Here is a 16,728-nt window from a genome sequence, read left to right on the forward strand (position 1 = left end):
AATGAAGCTTGATATATGTCCAGAATGAAAAAACATTTATTAACATCAGGGTCAAGAGACAGTCTCTACACCACTCATCCCTGCCAAGAGTGCCTGCATCCGAAGCTGTGTGACCTCAAGTCAGACACACTATGTTCCCAGAGCTTCTCATCGTGCTTCTGTTTAAGGCCAAGCCACACAGGTCAGGGAAGACCCAGGTACAGGCTGGGTAGCCCCACAGGTATAGGCGAAGGAGCCCAATAGGTACTGGCCAACAGAGCATCACTGGATCCAGAGGTCCAACAGCCAAGGAGGCCCACATCAGGGAGCCTGTGTCTGTGCAGTTCCTCCCAGTCAGCGTGTCCACCCAGGCCTCACTCTTGCAGGAGCTTGTGCTTGACTGTAGAGCTTTCCGAGCATAGGTGGACAAAAAGGGTGCCAGCAGCAGTGCGAGCCCGCAGTTCCTGGAGCTCATAGTCATGGGCCCACTCAATGTTGCCCCATTTCTGGATCTAAGGAGAGGTAAAAACATGCTTCTGGGTGAGTAGTCTTGCTGGTGACCTGAATCATACTCCATTCCCATCCCTGGGCTAAGGGTGGTGAGCCATGATCTCGACAAACACGTAAGACCCATGTAGACCATCTGGTAGTAACTCCAGGAAACTGAGGCTGGCCTTTTTGCTGTCTGGGTGGAACATATCCCAGCTTAGAGGCTGCCCACTGCTAAATGGGCAGGTACTGGAATCCCACTGTGTCCCCTCTAATGAAACCTTATCCATGTGATCCTTTATCTTACACTTAAGACCAGGAAGCCAGCAGAAGCAGCCTGAAAGTTGTCATCCTCTATGTTGTATATCTCATTGTCCTCCAAGGCTGTTGGCACTACCATGGGGTGCAGTAAATAAATGCACAGGCAACTTGTTGTGACCCCTATGGACTAGCAGAACAGCAGCTCTTCTGTGCAGCACACAGGAAGCCAGCTGCAGACCTCCCAGACTTGTAACAAGAGGGAGGACTGTGAACCCACTGTGCCTCTGCAGAAATAAGTGTCTCCAAACCCACCTGCAGGAATCCAGCAGCCCAGGATCGCTGAAGAATACAAAATATTTCAGGCCATACAAGCTACCTGCATTTCTGGTTGCTTGGGCTAGGTTTGCACAACTGAAACACATTATCTGAGATAGTTTTCACCTTCATTTCAGGTCATTGCTCATATTTTACAGGATCAAATCCAAAGTTCAGAGGGTCCCATGGCCGAGGTCAGATTTTCTGGTTTTGTCCAACCCTATAGTCCTAACAGCTGACATCAGCCCTTCTCATGAAATGGCCTGACATCAGTGAATGGCTTTCTTCTGCTGTACAGAAGTAGGTTGCCCCTGGCACTTTTCCAAGCAGAACATTAAATATTTCAAGAAGGTTTTTAATCCCAAAGAAACCAACTCCTAATAACATTAACCTTCTGAGGTTGAAGTAATAGCAACACCCTCAGCATCACACGGAACAAACACTAAGTTCTCAGTGTTAATGAATCAAACAGTGGGCAGGGGATATGGCTTAACAGTTGCTGCACAAGGATGAAGACCTGAGTTCAGACTCCAACAACCACATAAAAGCCAAGTAGGTACAGCAGCCAACCTATAATCTAGCTCTCCAGAGGCAGACAGGGATTCTCCAGAGTAACTGGCTAACTAACTTAACTAGCCAAATTGGTAAACTCCGGGTTCAAGCAAGAGACTCTGCCTCAATACTAAGGTAAAGAATAACTAAGAAGAACACTTCATGTCAACCTCACCCAGAATGCACATACCTGCATATGCACCACATTAATGTGAACACATACAGGAAGAGGAGAGGAAGGGGGTGGGAGAATAAAAAAATAAATAAGGTGAAAATACAAACAAAAGCCAGGCACAGTGGCACATATCTGTGATCTCAGGAGGCAAAGGCAAGAGCATCTTCACATGTTCCAGGACAGGCTAGTCTACATAGTGAATTTCAGACCAGTCAGGACTATATAGCAAGGCTTGTCTCAGAAAAGCCAAAATAAAATAAAAATGTAAATAAGCCAGCCATTGTAACATATATCCATAACTCCAGCATTAGAGAGGCTGAGGCAGGAAGATCAGAAGTTCAAGGTTAGGCTCAGATACACAATGAGCTCAAGGCTGGTCTAGACTACATGGGACTCGCTCTCAACAGCACAAAACAAACACAAGCCAAAACCAAAAATGTGAACAGCAGCATGGCAAAACCGTAGTTTTCCTGCTTCCTAAATCAAACGTGAGTGCAAGCAGCAGCTACTCCTTGGCTCCTCTGCCAGCCAGAAGAAATATCAGAAGCACAAAGCAGGACAGATGAGCCTCCAAGTGCACAGTGGCAGCCTTAGTAACACAGACATGGCAGCAAACCCCAGTGTAACACTCGCCAGAAGTGCAATCTAGCACCCCAGCTTATTCTTTCATAAAATGTGGGTAAATACAAGTCCTACCCAGTCAAGCTGTTGAAGAGGAATTGGTAGGCAAGGAGAGTACTGAACAATTCCAAAACCTGTCACATGCATGGGTGTGTGTGGTGCTGATGATGGAACAAGGGCCCAGAGCATAGGAGACTAGTCTCTACTACTGAGCCACACCCCCAGCCCCAGCAACACTTAAACCTTTATTGTTCCTTAGTTAGTTTGTTTTTTTTTTTTTTAACATGTAAAAAAACTCAGTGAGTCTGAATCAGAAAGGGAACTGAGATCAGAACTTACCTGGTACTCTTCCTCCAGACGTGACAGAAGCACAGCTTGTTCCACAGTCAGGCGCAAGTCAATCAGGCCCAAGGTCAGCAACATGGACTTGAGCTGGGCCACTACAAACTCAATCCCTGGGGGTGAGGGAACAAGCCCAGTCAGTACGTATAGCCTACTGCCTGTCAGTTTCTAGTCCCTCATAGAATGGGGGAGGGGCACCATCCTAAGACCCAACTGATCTTGACACACACTCCTGCCAGAATACTATTCCTTTTCTTGGGGTAACCCACCTCTGACTTTTCCTGGATAGGTATATGGCCTGAACCTAGTTAATTAATAAGAGTATCCCCCAGGTCTCACTAAATGATTGGTTTAAAGATCGTATATGGGTCAAACTAATAATACATGAAATTGAGACTTTTCCTGAAGGCTGTGTGAATCTGGAGAGCTAAGTACAAAGGCTGGACATCAGAGCCACCCAGCCTCCATGCTCAGAGTACTCAACAGGGATGTATCAATATGTATCCAACCTTCCCAGGCACACAGAGCCCAACTCATACCTTGCAGGGCCCACATGTTGTAAGAGGACAAGTGGCTGGTAAGCACCTCTCGGGTCTGGGTAGGGATGCTGGGTCCCATTATGCTGGTGGAGGAGCTGATCTCTATACCATACCTGAAGAGAAAGGCACGAGCATATCTTTGGCACACTGTCTCTCAAGAGCAGTCTAAGTTTTAACTAGAAGCAACAAAGCAAACCAAATCAAACAATATGGCATATGTGCTTTCCTCAGGACAGCAGTGCATGGAGGTGCACACCTCTGGTCACAGCACTTAGAAGGCTGAGGCAAGATGATCATGGGCAGAAGGCCAGTGGTGCCTCAGTAGTGGTTTTGAGGCTAGCATGGATTACATGAGGCCCTATTTCAATGAACCTAATAAACAAATAAATAAAAATAGCCCCCTGGATGGTTTACATATGCTTGGCCCAGGGAGTGGCACTATTAGAAAGTGTGGCGTCGTTGGAGGAAGTGTGTTACTCTGAAGGTGGGCTTGGAGACCCTCCTCCTAGCTGCCTGAGGATGTTCAATCTGTTCCTGGCTTCCTTTGGATGAAGATGTAGAACTCTCAGCTCCTCCTGCACCATGCCTGCCTGGATGCTGCCATGCTCTCACCTTGATGGTAATGGACTGAACCTCTGAACTTGTAAGTCAGCCCTAATTAAATGTTGTCCCTATAAGACTTGTGTTGGGGGGCTGGAGAGATGGCTCAGCAGTTAAGAGCACTGACTGCTCTTCCAGAGGTCCTGAGTTCAATTCCCAGCAACCACATGGTGGCTCTCAACCATCTGTAATGGGATTGGATGCCCTCTTCTATATCTGAAGACAGCTACAGTGTATTCATATAAATAAAATAAATCTTAAAAAATAAAAAGACTTGCCTCAGTCATGGTGTCTGTTCACAGCAATAAAACCCTAACTAAGACATCCCCTCAGGATGCCCGGGTCATTGTGAGGACTCAGGAAATGTGTAACGAGTGAGAATTTCTGTGAAAATTGTTAGGACAGAAGAAAAATCATCTAGGCATTTATTCCAAAACCCTGCAGATAAGGCAGGACCATGGAGGCCACCCCTTCCATATTTTACTTGGAAAGAGTTGATGCTGAATTTGTTTTGCTACCTTATCTGTTCAACTCTGTACTTACTAGTCTTGTGTTCAGGAACTGTTGGGTACCATCAATCCCTAGCAGCCACACATCCACATAGTCACAATGCTGCAGGAAGCTATCCTGACTCCATCCATGTGCACATGTATCTTACACAGTCGCTTTTACTTAGCAGTGCAGCAATGATAATAAAGATAATAATATTGAAAAAGATAGGCCAAAATTTGAGTTGTTACCTTGGCTGAGTTAAGTGCTAAGTGTTTTGCTGGTTTACTGTTCCCATTAATCAGCCTGGCAGGCAGGTGGGATTAGTCCATTTCAAGTCAAGGAAACCAAAACTCAGAGACCTGCTGGGGCCAGAGGCCTGGAGCCTTTGGTGCATCTTGGGGACACAGAGCTGCCCCTACATTTGTCATGCTATAACCCAGTAGCAGTTATTCAGGGCACAATAAACAAAATAATTTTGAGAAACATGTTTACCAAGGTAACCCCTACCTCTCAATACCTGAGGGAACTCAAGCTCAGGAAGCCAGCCTGAGAGTTCAGGTGTACTCTGTGGTCCTGAACCCAGCACTCAACCCAATACCAGGTCTATTCAATGTGCCACGTGGACACATGGCATATCTTACCTTTTCTCAGCCCACTCTATGATGGGATCCCATTCGTTCTTTTGAAGTTCCACTAATGTCTCTGGCTCTTCCACCCTGTAGCTAATTCATTGTAAAAACCACCTTCATTAATAAAAAAGTACAATTCCTTCATTGAGGGACAGAAAAGGAAAATGCAAAGGGCAAAAGCAAAAACATTTCACCATCAACCCAGCATCCTAAGTCTTGTCACATAAAGCCATGGTGCTCAAAGTGCAGCCAAGGGGTAAAGGAACCACTTGGGCCAGCAGCATCAGCTCTAGCCTCACTTCAGAAGCTCATCACCAGGACACTTTCTCAGACAAACCCCACACTGATGACAAGCAAAACCTCTGAGGTTCTGGCCATGTGTTTTACACACCGTCCAGGGAATTTTAGTGTAGCCTGAGTTAAGATTGGTTATCTTTCAGTTCCCAAATACTTGACAGGTCTAAATTAGCCATGTTAGTGCTACTCAAAAGCTATCTGCAATAAAAATGGGATCCATACCCACTGGATACAGCACTGTGCTAGAAGTTCAGTCACAGCTCCTCTAAGACCTCTGCTCCTGGCCAAGGACTAAATGTCTGCTGACCCTTTAGGAGCCTAGCCACCTCCTGGAGTGGCTCCTTTACCCAAGGGAATCACCACAGAACCAGATGGTACAATTCATTTTGATAAAACACAGAAGGGTCAGTTGATAGGAGCTAATCTCATGGATGAGATAGCTAGTTGGAGGGGTATACAGAAAAGCTGGGCTGCTGGGAGCAGAGTAGGAAGCCTTTCCTCCTTACCCAATCCTGGACTTGAAGGGTGGAGGCAGGTAGAACTTAGTCCTGACTGCCTTTGTTTACTTGTTGAGATCATGTATAGTTTTCAAGAAGCCCTCTTTACCAAAGGGAAGCTGAATGAACTCTGTTCCCTACAAGCCACACTGTTCCCTAACAAAAACAGAATAGGCTTTCCTACTCCCTTCTTTTCAGAGTATCTATGCTAGCATCCCAAGCAATCCTGGGATGACTCAAAGCCTCTGAGTAATAGGGCCAGCAGGCCCAGTACTGTGCAATCATCCAGATGTTCCTTTAATATCACTCTCCAACAAACAAATATAGACACGGGAGAGTTCAGAATTGGGAGAGACTACTGACTACTGCCACCTGTAATGACAGGGATGCTAATACATGAACACATTAAGGGCCAGATGTCCTGCTAGGAGCTAGACAATGGGTCCTATAGTTCTGGAGTCTGTAAGAATGGCATAAATCTCTATGGCAAATCAACTCAGTCCAAAGGGTACCTTGTGCTAGAAGTCTTCCTCCTAGAGTTCAGTCATATCAAGTGGGCTACCTTCTTGCCCTCTTGCAAAATAATGACAAAGGCCTTGCTTTTCCCCCACTGATATGCTTTGGACAAATGAAACAAAACAGACTAAGAGGTTCACCCAAGAGGACTGTTCATCTAATGCCACTTACCAGATGGTGTCAGTGTCTAGAAACTTCACAGCTGCCCGGATCAGCTGGTCTTTGTTTCGCTGGGTTGGGTTGTCCAAGGATGTGTTGCACAATGTGGTCTTAATGAAAGGGTAGAAAATGCTGTCACCCACCTGTGGGGTTCAGGCATGCATACATTGCAAATGACAGCACATCAGAGCCATGCATTAGAGAGATTGTCACAGTCACAGCAGCAGCCTATCTGCTGTGGGATCTGAAAACCAGGCTCCATCTTCAAACTCCATGGTGCTCATGAGATTCATTGGACTCTCACAGTGGTCTTTCTTAGAGTAGTAAATTTCCTCAAAGTTTCAGGGGCTTTATGTATTTTCATGTTCATGACTATCCGGTTAATCTGCATAACAATGCTTTGGGGCAGATGCTACTATTCTACCTTTTTCAGAAATGTGAAAATTGAGGCCCATAGAGGTAAAATACATACTCAAATACAACAAAGGTATGAAACTCAAAATAGCCGAGAAGCTTTATCAGTTTGACACTTAGGAAAACTTGAACTGGGATCAAGATATTTTCCTAGTGTTACCTCATCAATAAAAGGCTTCTAAGACTACTCTGGGCCTCCGTTTGTGGCCTTGTCACCCTGATTTCCCCAGATAGTGAAGTAGTAGACTATGCTGTTGAGGCCCATCTGGGTCTGCGGTGAGTAGGATGAGAACACCTAGCCCCAGTACTAGCTGGTGCCTTCCTTAGAACCATGTGAGGGCTGCGTGTACTGTACCATCTGATCACCCATGGCACAATAAGGTGGGCAGTACAGTAGAGACCATGGGCCTGAGGAAGGGTGACTACTCTGCAAGGCCAAGGAGGCTGCAGAGGCAGGGCTTCGGGGGCCTTGGTGGCACCTGACTGCTGAGGGGCTGACTGTGGAACATCCTCCTTTCCTCACCATCTGACGCCTGGGTCCCGTACCCACCAATGTTCACTGAGCTCCATGTATACTTCCAACTGGAACTACTGAGTAAGAAGACATGGCCACTGCTCCTCTGTGACTATCAGAGGCAGGCAGATTTCTGTGTGTTATAGGTCAGACTGGTCTGCAGAGCAAATTCTAAGACAGCCAGAAACTCTTTCAAAAAATAATACTAATAAAATAAAGATGAGAGATGCGGCTGAGACATAGCACGCACAGACCCTGGGCTCAGCCCCAGCACTGCATAAACATGACATGGGGCAAGCATCCTCTCAGCACTCAGGCAGTAAAGGCACAAGCTCAAGGTCATTTACAGCTACAAATCAAGTTTGAGGCCTGCTTGAGACATGAAACTCTGTCTCAAAAAACCAACCAAACAACAAAGATAAAACAGGATGGGGGTGCAGTGGGGGAGTGGGGAGCACTGGGAGTCATTAATGATGACTTCTGTCTAGAGACCAGGGGGAAAACCAGTCACACACCACTCAGCCCAGTGCTCCAAGTAGAGCGAACTATAAGTGGCCAGGCAGGCAGGGAAGAGCTTGGCCTGTTCAGTGACGGATGGTTTAAGTGTGGCTGCAGATCGGCAGACAGGAGCCTTATCTACCCCAGAGCCTTGTCATAATATGGAAAGAACTATACATGTTTGCCCGGAAGGGTTGGTGAGCATCAGGTGGAAGTTTTTATAAGTCTGCTTGCTACAAGCTTGTTACCAGGTGCATGGTGTAGAACTTGATGGTATCCTGCTGGGAGTCCCATTCAGTGGCCACCGCAATGGCCAGGGCCTCGCTGGGGACGGTAAAAAGCTTGGCTTGGGGAGTTTTCAGCTTTCTGTGGTCCAGGTTTATCTCAAAGCCACCTTAAAAGATCAAATGAAAGTTCTCAGGGAATGTGGATTTGAGTGACCATTTCTGTATTTCACCAACCAATATGGTGAACACAAAGACAATGATGACAAAAGTGCCACCATCATCTGGCTGAAGACAAAAAAGTGTGCCCCAACCATTCACAGTAAGGCCATCAGATTTTCAGACACTTACCTTCACCCTGTGAGATGCTGACATTCTGATAAAACCTCTTCCTTTCTGTAAGACAGATTTTTCAGAAGCAATTTAAAATAGAATCAAGAGAGTCCCAGAGGCAACACCAACTCGTATCATTATTGCTAATGCTGATTGATTGGCTTCATTTTCATATCACCATTCAAGGCCTGCCCTAGTTTGCAGTATAATCAACAGCTTCTGATTAAAGCTTGGAAAAGAGAACAACCACTCTCCGGGGACAAGGGGAGAACGGGACTCACTGGGTATGCCTTTCCTGGTATCCAAGCTGGGAGACAACTCTGAACTAGAAGCCAGTGCAGCCTCAGACTGTGACCTGAGGACTTCCAACCCCTGCTTTAGCAGCCAGTGTGCAGTGTGCCCACCCACACTGCCCCCAGGTCAGCACAATACACCTGAATGTAAAGTTGCTTTGTGAATGGAATAGACCCAGAGACTCCTTTCAGGCAGATGCCTCTGAGGAAGGAAACCAATTTGTGTGCTTTTATGTACTCATGAATGTAAATGTGTGATGTACAGGCAGAAAATAAAGCTACCAAAAGCATTCCCCATCTTCTCTAACTCACTTATTAACCAGCTTGTGTATTCAAAAGGAACTCCAAATAATTCCTTCAAGAAAGGGACATATGTTTTGTATATCTTTGTTAGAATTACAAGAACTTAGAGAAACTTAAGTGTGCAAAGCAGGGGAAGGATACTGGGGAGGGTTTGATAATGAATAAGACACAAAAATCTTTGTCTTCATGCACTTTAAATTTTTCATAAAGTTATCAGACCTCCAAAAGAGGCATGAAAGAGAGGGACTTGTTGGAAAAAGGGGGTACAAGGGGAAGGGAATAAAAGGGTAATGGAGAAGAATATTATCATATTATCAAAGATTGGCCACTAAAGGCTCATATATTTGCATGCTTGATGGGTCTAGTTGGTGCATTGTTGGAATAATTAGGAAGTGAGGTCTTGGTGAAGGAGGTGTGACCCTGAGGTTTCAAAAGCTTCTGGTAGGGCCTGTCTCTGCCTCTGTCTGCTGTCTGTGGATCAAGATGTAGGTCTCAGCTACTTCTCTAGTACCATGCCTGCTACCATGCTTTCTACTATGACGATAATGGTCTAACCATTATCATTATCTGAAACTATAAGCAAGCTTCTCATTAAATACCTTCTTTTATAAGGGCTGCTTTGGTCATGATGTCTCTTCACAGAAACAGAACACTGACTAAGACAATATACATGTATAAAATTGTAAAAGAATAATTCTAAAAATTATCAGCTCTGGCTACTGATATAAAATGACACAATTGACCATGTCATCTGAAACTATAAACCATTCTACTATAGCACACATTCTACAACAAAATAGTTAAGTTTCTGTCACCGTTAAATTTCCCTACTTTCCCTGCCACCCTGGTGGGTTGGCCACAGGCCTCTTTGCCTATCTGTGATACAAGTTGTAACTACATCCACTGTGCTTTCTGGTGCCTAGACTGGATAACATACAAAAGCCTGGCCAGGCAGAGGTCAGTGAGAGCAGTTCTTGACATCGGTTTGAGAAATGGGTGAAAGAGACTGTGTAAGGAAAAGATGACGGGGCACCAATGAAAGGAAAAGTCACTGAAAGGAAACATCACAGGGCACCAATGCTGTGAAAAGATGAAGATCTGAGTCACGGCACCAATGTTAGTGGAAGGATGAAGAGAGTAGGGGGCATATGGCCCATAGAAGTGTGGCAAGGCCTGGGGGTAAGGGGAATGCCTCTGGGGGGTCCATGTTGGGAATCCCTTCCCCCTGAGGGACCAGCCACACAACGGTATAGTACAGAAAAGAGTTTATTCAGGTCATGGGAGAGTTAAGAAGGTGGTAGAGGCAGAAAGAGAGAGAGAGAGAGTAGAGGAGTAGAAGCCGGCCATGAGCACGTGGAGGGAGAGGGGAGAAGGATGGGGTGGGAGAGCAAGGCTGTAAGAGCACAAGAGCAAGAGAGAGAGGAGGGGTCAAGCAGCTCCTTTTATAGTGTCAGGTCACTGGGGTGGAGCATACCTGGCCACTGCTGGGTAATTGAGGGGTGGGGTTTACAGAATCCCAACAGACTGGGGCAGAGAAAGGGCAGAAACTGACTGTGAAGGACTGACTCTCCCAAAGCTGCCAGGACAGCTAAGTTTCCTATAACCCTCATCATCTGGCATGCTCTGCTAGCCAGGGCTACCTCTATATCTGAGTAAGAATTTAAAAGTCTGGATAGTAAGATGATTAGAGAGGAAATAAAGACATGCAGAAAACAAGACAGTAGAAAGGCAAAAGAACCCAAGATTCAATGGCTTCATATTCAAAGGGTTTAAGCAGGGCTCTTCTGCCTGAAGTTTTGACCCAGGGCAAAAACACCAGTCTTCCCATCCCAGGACCAGCCTTGGGAATAAGATGTGCAAAGGTTCTGTCTAGTGAGAGCAAAATGACCAAGTGACTTTAGTGACAGTAAGAGCATGTGGTCAGTGGGAATCCAGACTGAGGAATCCTTATCTCATCCTGAGTTGCAAAAAGACCTCTGAGCAAGCAGGTAAGAGTTTATATGTGAGCCACCAAAGCAGCAGTTACTTGCTTGGGAAGGGATGGTAGAAAATAAATTTCAGGATTAGAATGGTTTACATGAAGCTCAGTTGATGAAGTACTTGCTGCACAAGTATGATGATCTAACTGAATCTCCAGTACCCATGTAGGAAGCCAGAGAATAGTCAGGCATGCTTGTAATACCAGTGCTGGAGAAGTGAAAACAGGAGGATCCCTGCAGCTTGCTGGCCATTTAGCCTAGCCTATTCAGCAACCCTGTCTCAAAATACAAGGAGAGGGTTAGCAAGATGGCTCAGCAGGTAAATGTGCTTGTCATGTAAGCCCAATGACCTAAATTCAATCCCTAGATCCCACACGAACTTGAAAGGAGAAAACTGACTCCATAAAAATATTCTCTGTCCTCTATATGCATATAGGGCACATATATCGACACATTTACAAACAATGAAAACAAAGAGGTAGCCATAAAAAAACAAGAAGAAGAAAAAAACAGCAGAGAACAACTTTCAAAAGCTCTTCATAGGAAGAGTGCTAAATGAGAAATTAATACCATCTAGTCTCTCTTTCCTGAGACATTGCTTAAGTCCATACAAGTGGTTTCCAGTGTCACTTCCTTCTTCAACCCCTCTTGTCTAACGTGTGGTTATTCTACCACACAGTTTAGGAGCTCCCCTCCACCCCTTTCTTAAAAGAATCTAAAGGCACAGGACTACAATGCCCAGAATACACCAAGAATCTGTGCTAATTATACAATCACAATACCTTTATCTTTTAAAACAGTGCCATCTGGTGGGCCTTGGACCTTAAAGCTAAATTCAAAATAGTTAACCTTTTATAATCCTATGGTAACTCTAACTGATGGTTTTCAGACATCAAAATTCTTCTAATATAAACATATAAAGAAAGCCTCCAACTCAGGCTTGAGTATGGTGGTGCATGCCCTTAATCCCAGCACTCAGGAAGCTGAGGCAGGCAGTTTGAGGCCAACTTGGTCTACAAAGAGATCAAAGCCATTCAGAGCTACACAGGAAGACCATCTCAATAATTAATAATAATTATTAATAATAATAATCCACACTGAGATACTATCTCACACCCTCAGTGGTTAAAGGTACTTATGTGTAAGTCTGACTTCAAGTTTCATCTCCCAATAATTAAAAAGTCAGACAATACAAGTTTTAGTGAGGATATAAAGAAATTTGAGACTTCATGTACTACTACTACTAGAAATTTAAAACAATGCATCCACCTTAAAAAAATAGCAAACAAACAAACAAACAACCTTATGGGCTAGGAGGTGGGGACAGAGGTATTTAATCTTAACAGTTGAGAGGTAGAGGCAGAAGGATCTCTGTAGTGTGAGGCCAGCCTGGTCTACAAAGCTAGTTCCAGGACAGCCATGGCTATACACAAAAACTCAATCTTGACACCCCTCCCCGACCAAAAAAAAAAAAAAAAAAAAAGATCAATCTTACTATTGCTTAATGAGTTAATTTCCATTTGATCCAGCAATTTTAAGCTTAGAAACATAGCCAGGAAGAGTAAAACCAAACCCATGCAAAAACTTGTACACAATATCTGTATCAGCATTATTCAATAATAACCATGAATGACCACGTAAAATGTGTATTTCTACATGTTATTCAGCAATAAAAAGGCTGGAATATTGATATATGTATGATATGACATAGACAGACCTTAAGAACATCAAACTCCATCACTAAGTAGAAAAGGCCAGCCCTAAGTTCCACACTCTATTTGTATTCAATGTCCAAAACAGGGAAATCTTTAAAGTGAGTAGTGGTTGCCTAGAGCTCAGGAGATGGCTAGGCAGACAGATGGTTTTAAAGGGTACACTGCCTTCTCTTTAATTTAGGTATTTTAACTGCATGTATGTCTGTCTACAATGTGTACAACTTATGCCCAAGGCCAGAAGGCACTTGATCCCTTGGGACTGAAGTTATGGATGATTGTGAGCTGCATGTAGGTGTTGGGAACCGAACCCAGGTCCTTGGGAAGAGCAACCAGTACTCTTAAGCACTGAGCCAGCACTCTACCCTACTGACTGCTTTTTACCATGATAAAAATGTTCTTAAACTGATTGTGATGGTCATTCAAATTACTGAAAATACACTAAGGAATGTACTGTATGCTAAGTGAATTATATATATTAGATTTTAAATTTTTATCTCATCTGAGTGCTTTGCCTGACAGTACATATATATACTACATATGTACTTAGTACCCACAGAGGTCAGAAGAGGGTATCTGAGCTCCTGGAACTGGAGTTACAAATGGCTGTGAGTCACCATGTGGGTACTGGGAACCGAACCCATTCCTCTACAAGAGCAACAAGTGTTCTTAATCTCTGGGCCATCTTTCTAGCCCCTTAAGAAAACTATATCTTAATACAGGTGTTTAAAATTCTGCCAGGGTCAGAGAGATGGTTCAGTGGTTAAAGGTACTTATGTGTAAGTCTGACTTCAAGTTTCATCTCCCAAACCCATGTAAAGGTAGAAAGAGAGCACCAACTCTCAGAAGTTGTCCTCTGATCTCCACGTGTACACAGTGGCACATGTATGGCAATACATACTTATGCAAATAAATAAATGTAACAAAAATCTTGCAGCCAGGGCTGGAGAGTTGGCTCAATGGTTAAGAGCGCTGACTGCTCTTCCAGAGGTCCTGAGTTCAATACCCAGCAACCACATGATGGCTCACAACTATAATGGGATCCGATGCCCTCGTCTGGTGGGTCTGAAGACAGCTACAGTGTACTGACATACATTAAATAAATAACTCTTTTTTAAAAATCTTGCAGCCAAATACATAAGTGCACTATTTTTCTAATTGCTTTTCATCTGGAGCAGAGGTCAATACTCTAGGCTGTTCTGGCCAATATAATGAAAGAAGACAATATGTATGTGGCTGTGTTCCAAGAAAACTTTATTTCAAAAGCAGGTTGCAGTCTGATGCCCCTATGAGGATGGCAAAGCAGGTAAAGCCTCTGAAATGGCAGAAACTTGGAGAAGCTGCTTTGGACAGAAGGCAATTTGTAAATGGTAGAAACAGGACTTCAAGTTTTTATTTCTTTGGGAATTTGCCTCATCTGCTGCTTCTCCAAACTACATCTCCCTCTGGGCAGAAAACAGCAGGAGGGTGACAATGGCCTGACAAAGATCACTGCACTGCACTGCCTCCTCCTCCAACCCTGCAGTGAGCCCTTCAAATGCCCCTCCTCTCCAGACATAGTGAGGCTGTCCCTAAGAGACCTTGACAACTGGAGTCTTCACCCATAAGGACTTAATAATTTACATACTTCAGAGATACACAAAAACATCTCTCTCCTGGTGAGTAGATCATAACCTAGGGAGACACAGCATAAACAAAGGAAGACTTTTAGTTCACTAAATAGGCAAAGGGTTCATTTAATCGAGTAGACTCTTTTTGCTTTCCATTATGGAGATGCTTGATCTGCCATCTTTTCTTTAGTATTACAGACTTACCAGTTGGCTCTTAGCATTATCTAGTACACATTAGGTAGTCACACGTGAAAGAAAATAGGATGAATGAGTAAGGCACAGAGAGAGAGAGAGAGAGAGAGAGAGAGAGAGAGAGAGAGATGTAAATCAAGGCCTCTTCTCCCCCTCCCCCAGAACCTCAAGTGATCCATTTCAGGCTCCCAAGCAGCTGTTACATGTGTGTGACAACACACTTAGCTTCTTCCTTCATCTTTACTAGCTCTTCCTGGCCCACTTTTAGGCCTTCGTTTGTGTCCTGATAAGTAAAATCAGTGCCCTGTTACATCCAATCTCCTTCCCCGTTTATATAAAATTATGGGCTATAGACATATAGACATTTAGGGCTCACCATGTAAAGACACTGACCCCTAAACCCAACATCCTCAGTTCAATCCCTGAAAGCCACAACCAAGTCCTACTGGTTGTCCTCTGACCTTCATGTGCATGCATGCCAAGTGCACACACAGACGTATACGCACTAAATAAAATGAAAAATTATGGAATTTACAGCCTAAAGAATCCTTCCTTAAAGGCAACCTCATGCTTCCGATCACTAAAGAAAGCAACTTCACACATGCCCAAGACCACAGCACCTCAGAAATTTAGCCAACAGCAGACCCCAGGTCTGTATTCTTATGCCAATGCCAAACGCCTATGGAATTGTTGCCTAATGAGGGCAGTGTTGCAGCAAGACCTCTAACACCCAGTCATCACCTCTGAACATGTTACACCCTTTTTTACCCTCACCAAACTCCTACTTATCTATCAAGCCCCAGTTTGAATGTCCTTTCAATCACCCAGTACACGCTCACCCTTGTGATCTCTCAAGTCCTTCGTACTTCCCATACTAGAGTGTATTGCAAACTATTGCTTAGCAAGTATCATGAGTCCTGCATTTGAAGTTGAGTATCATTCAGGTGAGTCCACATGACCTCAACACCAAACATCTAACCCAATGAAGGGAGGTCATCACCGCTTTTCATTCACTAAAGTGAACCTCACTCGGGGAATCTCTCTCCAGAAGCAATGAAATTACCTTCTTTCGGGCTTATTACAGTCCTTAGTAGGTCAAAGAAGCCTGGCATAAACTCCTACTATAGAGAAAGCTGCAGAGAATGCAGCTCTAGGACACTAGACTGCACTAGGACAGAGGGCCTGCACACCCTTAAGGAAGTGTGTGGGGGTGGAAGACTTAAGGCCTGCCTGCCCTGTGCCAAGTCTTGTGCTGGGTCCTGGGGACACAAGGCAATCAGGCCAGTCTTTGCCTTCCAGACTCAAGCAATCTGCTCTGTGACCTTGGAAATTCTGATGGAAAGCCTAGATTTTCCTTTCTGAGATCAATGAAGATACCTGCTTCCCTTTAAAAGGAAAAAGTTGAAGCCAAGTGATGGTGGTGCACACCTTTAAATGCAGCGCTCAGGACCTAGTGGTAAGAGGATCAGTGAGTTCGAGGCCAGCCTGGTCTATAGAGTGAGTTCCAGGGCAGCCAGGGCTAAACTGAGAAACCCTGTCTCGAAAAATAAAACAATCAAAAAAAGGAAAAAGAAAGAAAACTGAGAGAAGCCTCAAGGACCAAATCTCTCCTACCCTGTAAACGCTGTGTCCCCTGAAGTCATTCCCGCACTGGTTTGGATGTCATTTTTCAAATTGAAACAGAACTCTACTGCTCTAAATATTTTCATGGGCCTGAACCCTGTCACGTCACCCATAGCACGTCAGAAACCTTCCACCAGGTGAGCCCGACTTAGCTCCTGTCCAAAAAGTAACATATGTCCGGGCCTCACCTGTCGGCGGGACGTAGGCCCGGGCCGGAGGCCGCAGAGCTGGCCTCGGCCACACTGAGACGGTGGGGTCACTGAGAGGCCGATCCAAGAGACCGCGCCACCGGTCCCTCAGCCGGGGGTAGAGTCGCCACATCATGCCCAAGGGCATGGGTGTACCCATACGTGAAAAGAGAGTACAGGAATAGAACGAAGAGATCCCCAAGCCGCTCGCTAGTTCCGTACGGAAACCTCTCACCAAGGGATCAAAGCCCTCAGCCTCCTCAGCACGCCGCCATCTTCCTGATGACACCTTCGGCACGCCGTCGCAGGCGCGCGCCCCCTGCGCACCGCTCCCGCCCCGTCAATCAGCATCACAAGCGTGCTCGCCCCGCCCCCTCCACGC

The 16,728-nt window shown here is 45.0% G+C and overlaps 1 protein-coding gene across 1 annotated transcript; it reads right to left on the reverse strand.

The window, feature by feature from the left end:
* Positions 1-18: 18 nt before the first annotated feature.
* ATPAF2 (ATP synthase mitochondrial F1 complex assembly factor 2) lies at positions 19-16,663 on the reverse strand. The gene is made up of 8 exons (XM_080923608.1): positions 16,347-16,663; positions 8,465-8,509; positions 8,138-8,283; positions 6,476-6,573; positions 5,007-5,087; positions 3,274-3,386; positions 2,732-2,847; positions 19-491 (listed from the first exon to the last, which is right to left on the reverse strand). The coding sequence occupies exons 1-8, from the start codon at positions 16,504-16,506 to the stop codon at positions 354-356; spliced, it is 897 nt and encodes a 298-aa protein (XP_080779734.1). The 5' UTR covers positions 16,507-16,663; the 3' UTR covers positions 19-353.
* Positions 16,664-16,728: the final 65 nt, after the last annotated feature.

This window comes from Micromys minutus (assembly GCF_963924665.1).
Source record: "Micromys minutus genome assembly, chromosome: 10".
NCBI lineage: Eukaryota > Metazoa > Chordata > Mammalia > Rodentia > Muridae > Micromys > Micromys minutus.

What these genes read in the sequence shown, in the direction of transcription:
- ATPAF2 (XM_080923608.1), bottom strand. Translation starts at nt 16,506, where the DNA reads ATGGGTACACCCATGCCCTTGGGCATGATGTGGCGACTCTACCCCCGG. An exon ending in AGTTCTACACCATGCACCTG is followed by an intron (nt 6,574 to 8,137) that starts GTAACAAGCTTG and finishes CCTTTCATTAAG; the next exon opens with ACCACATTGTGCAACACATC. An exon ending in CTAGACACTGACACCATCTG is followed by an intron (nt 5,088 to 6,475) that starts GTAAGTGGCATT and finishes ACAATGAATTAG; the next exon opens with CTACAGGGTGGAAGAGCCAG.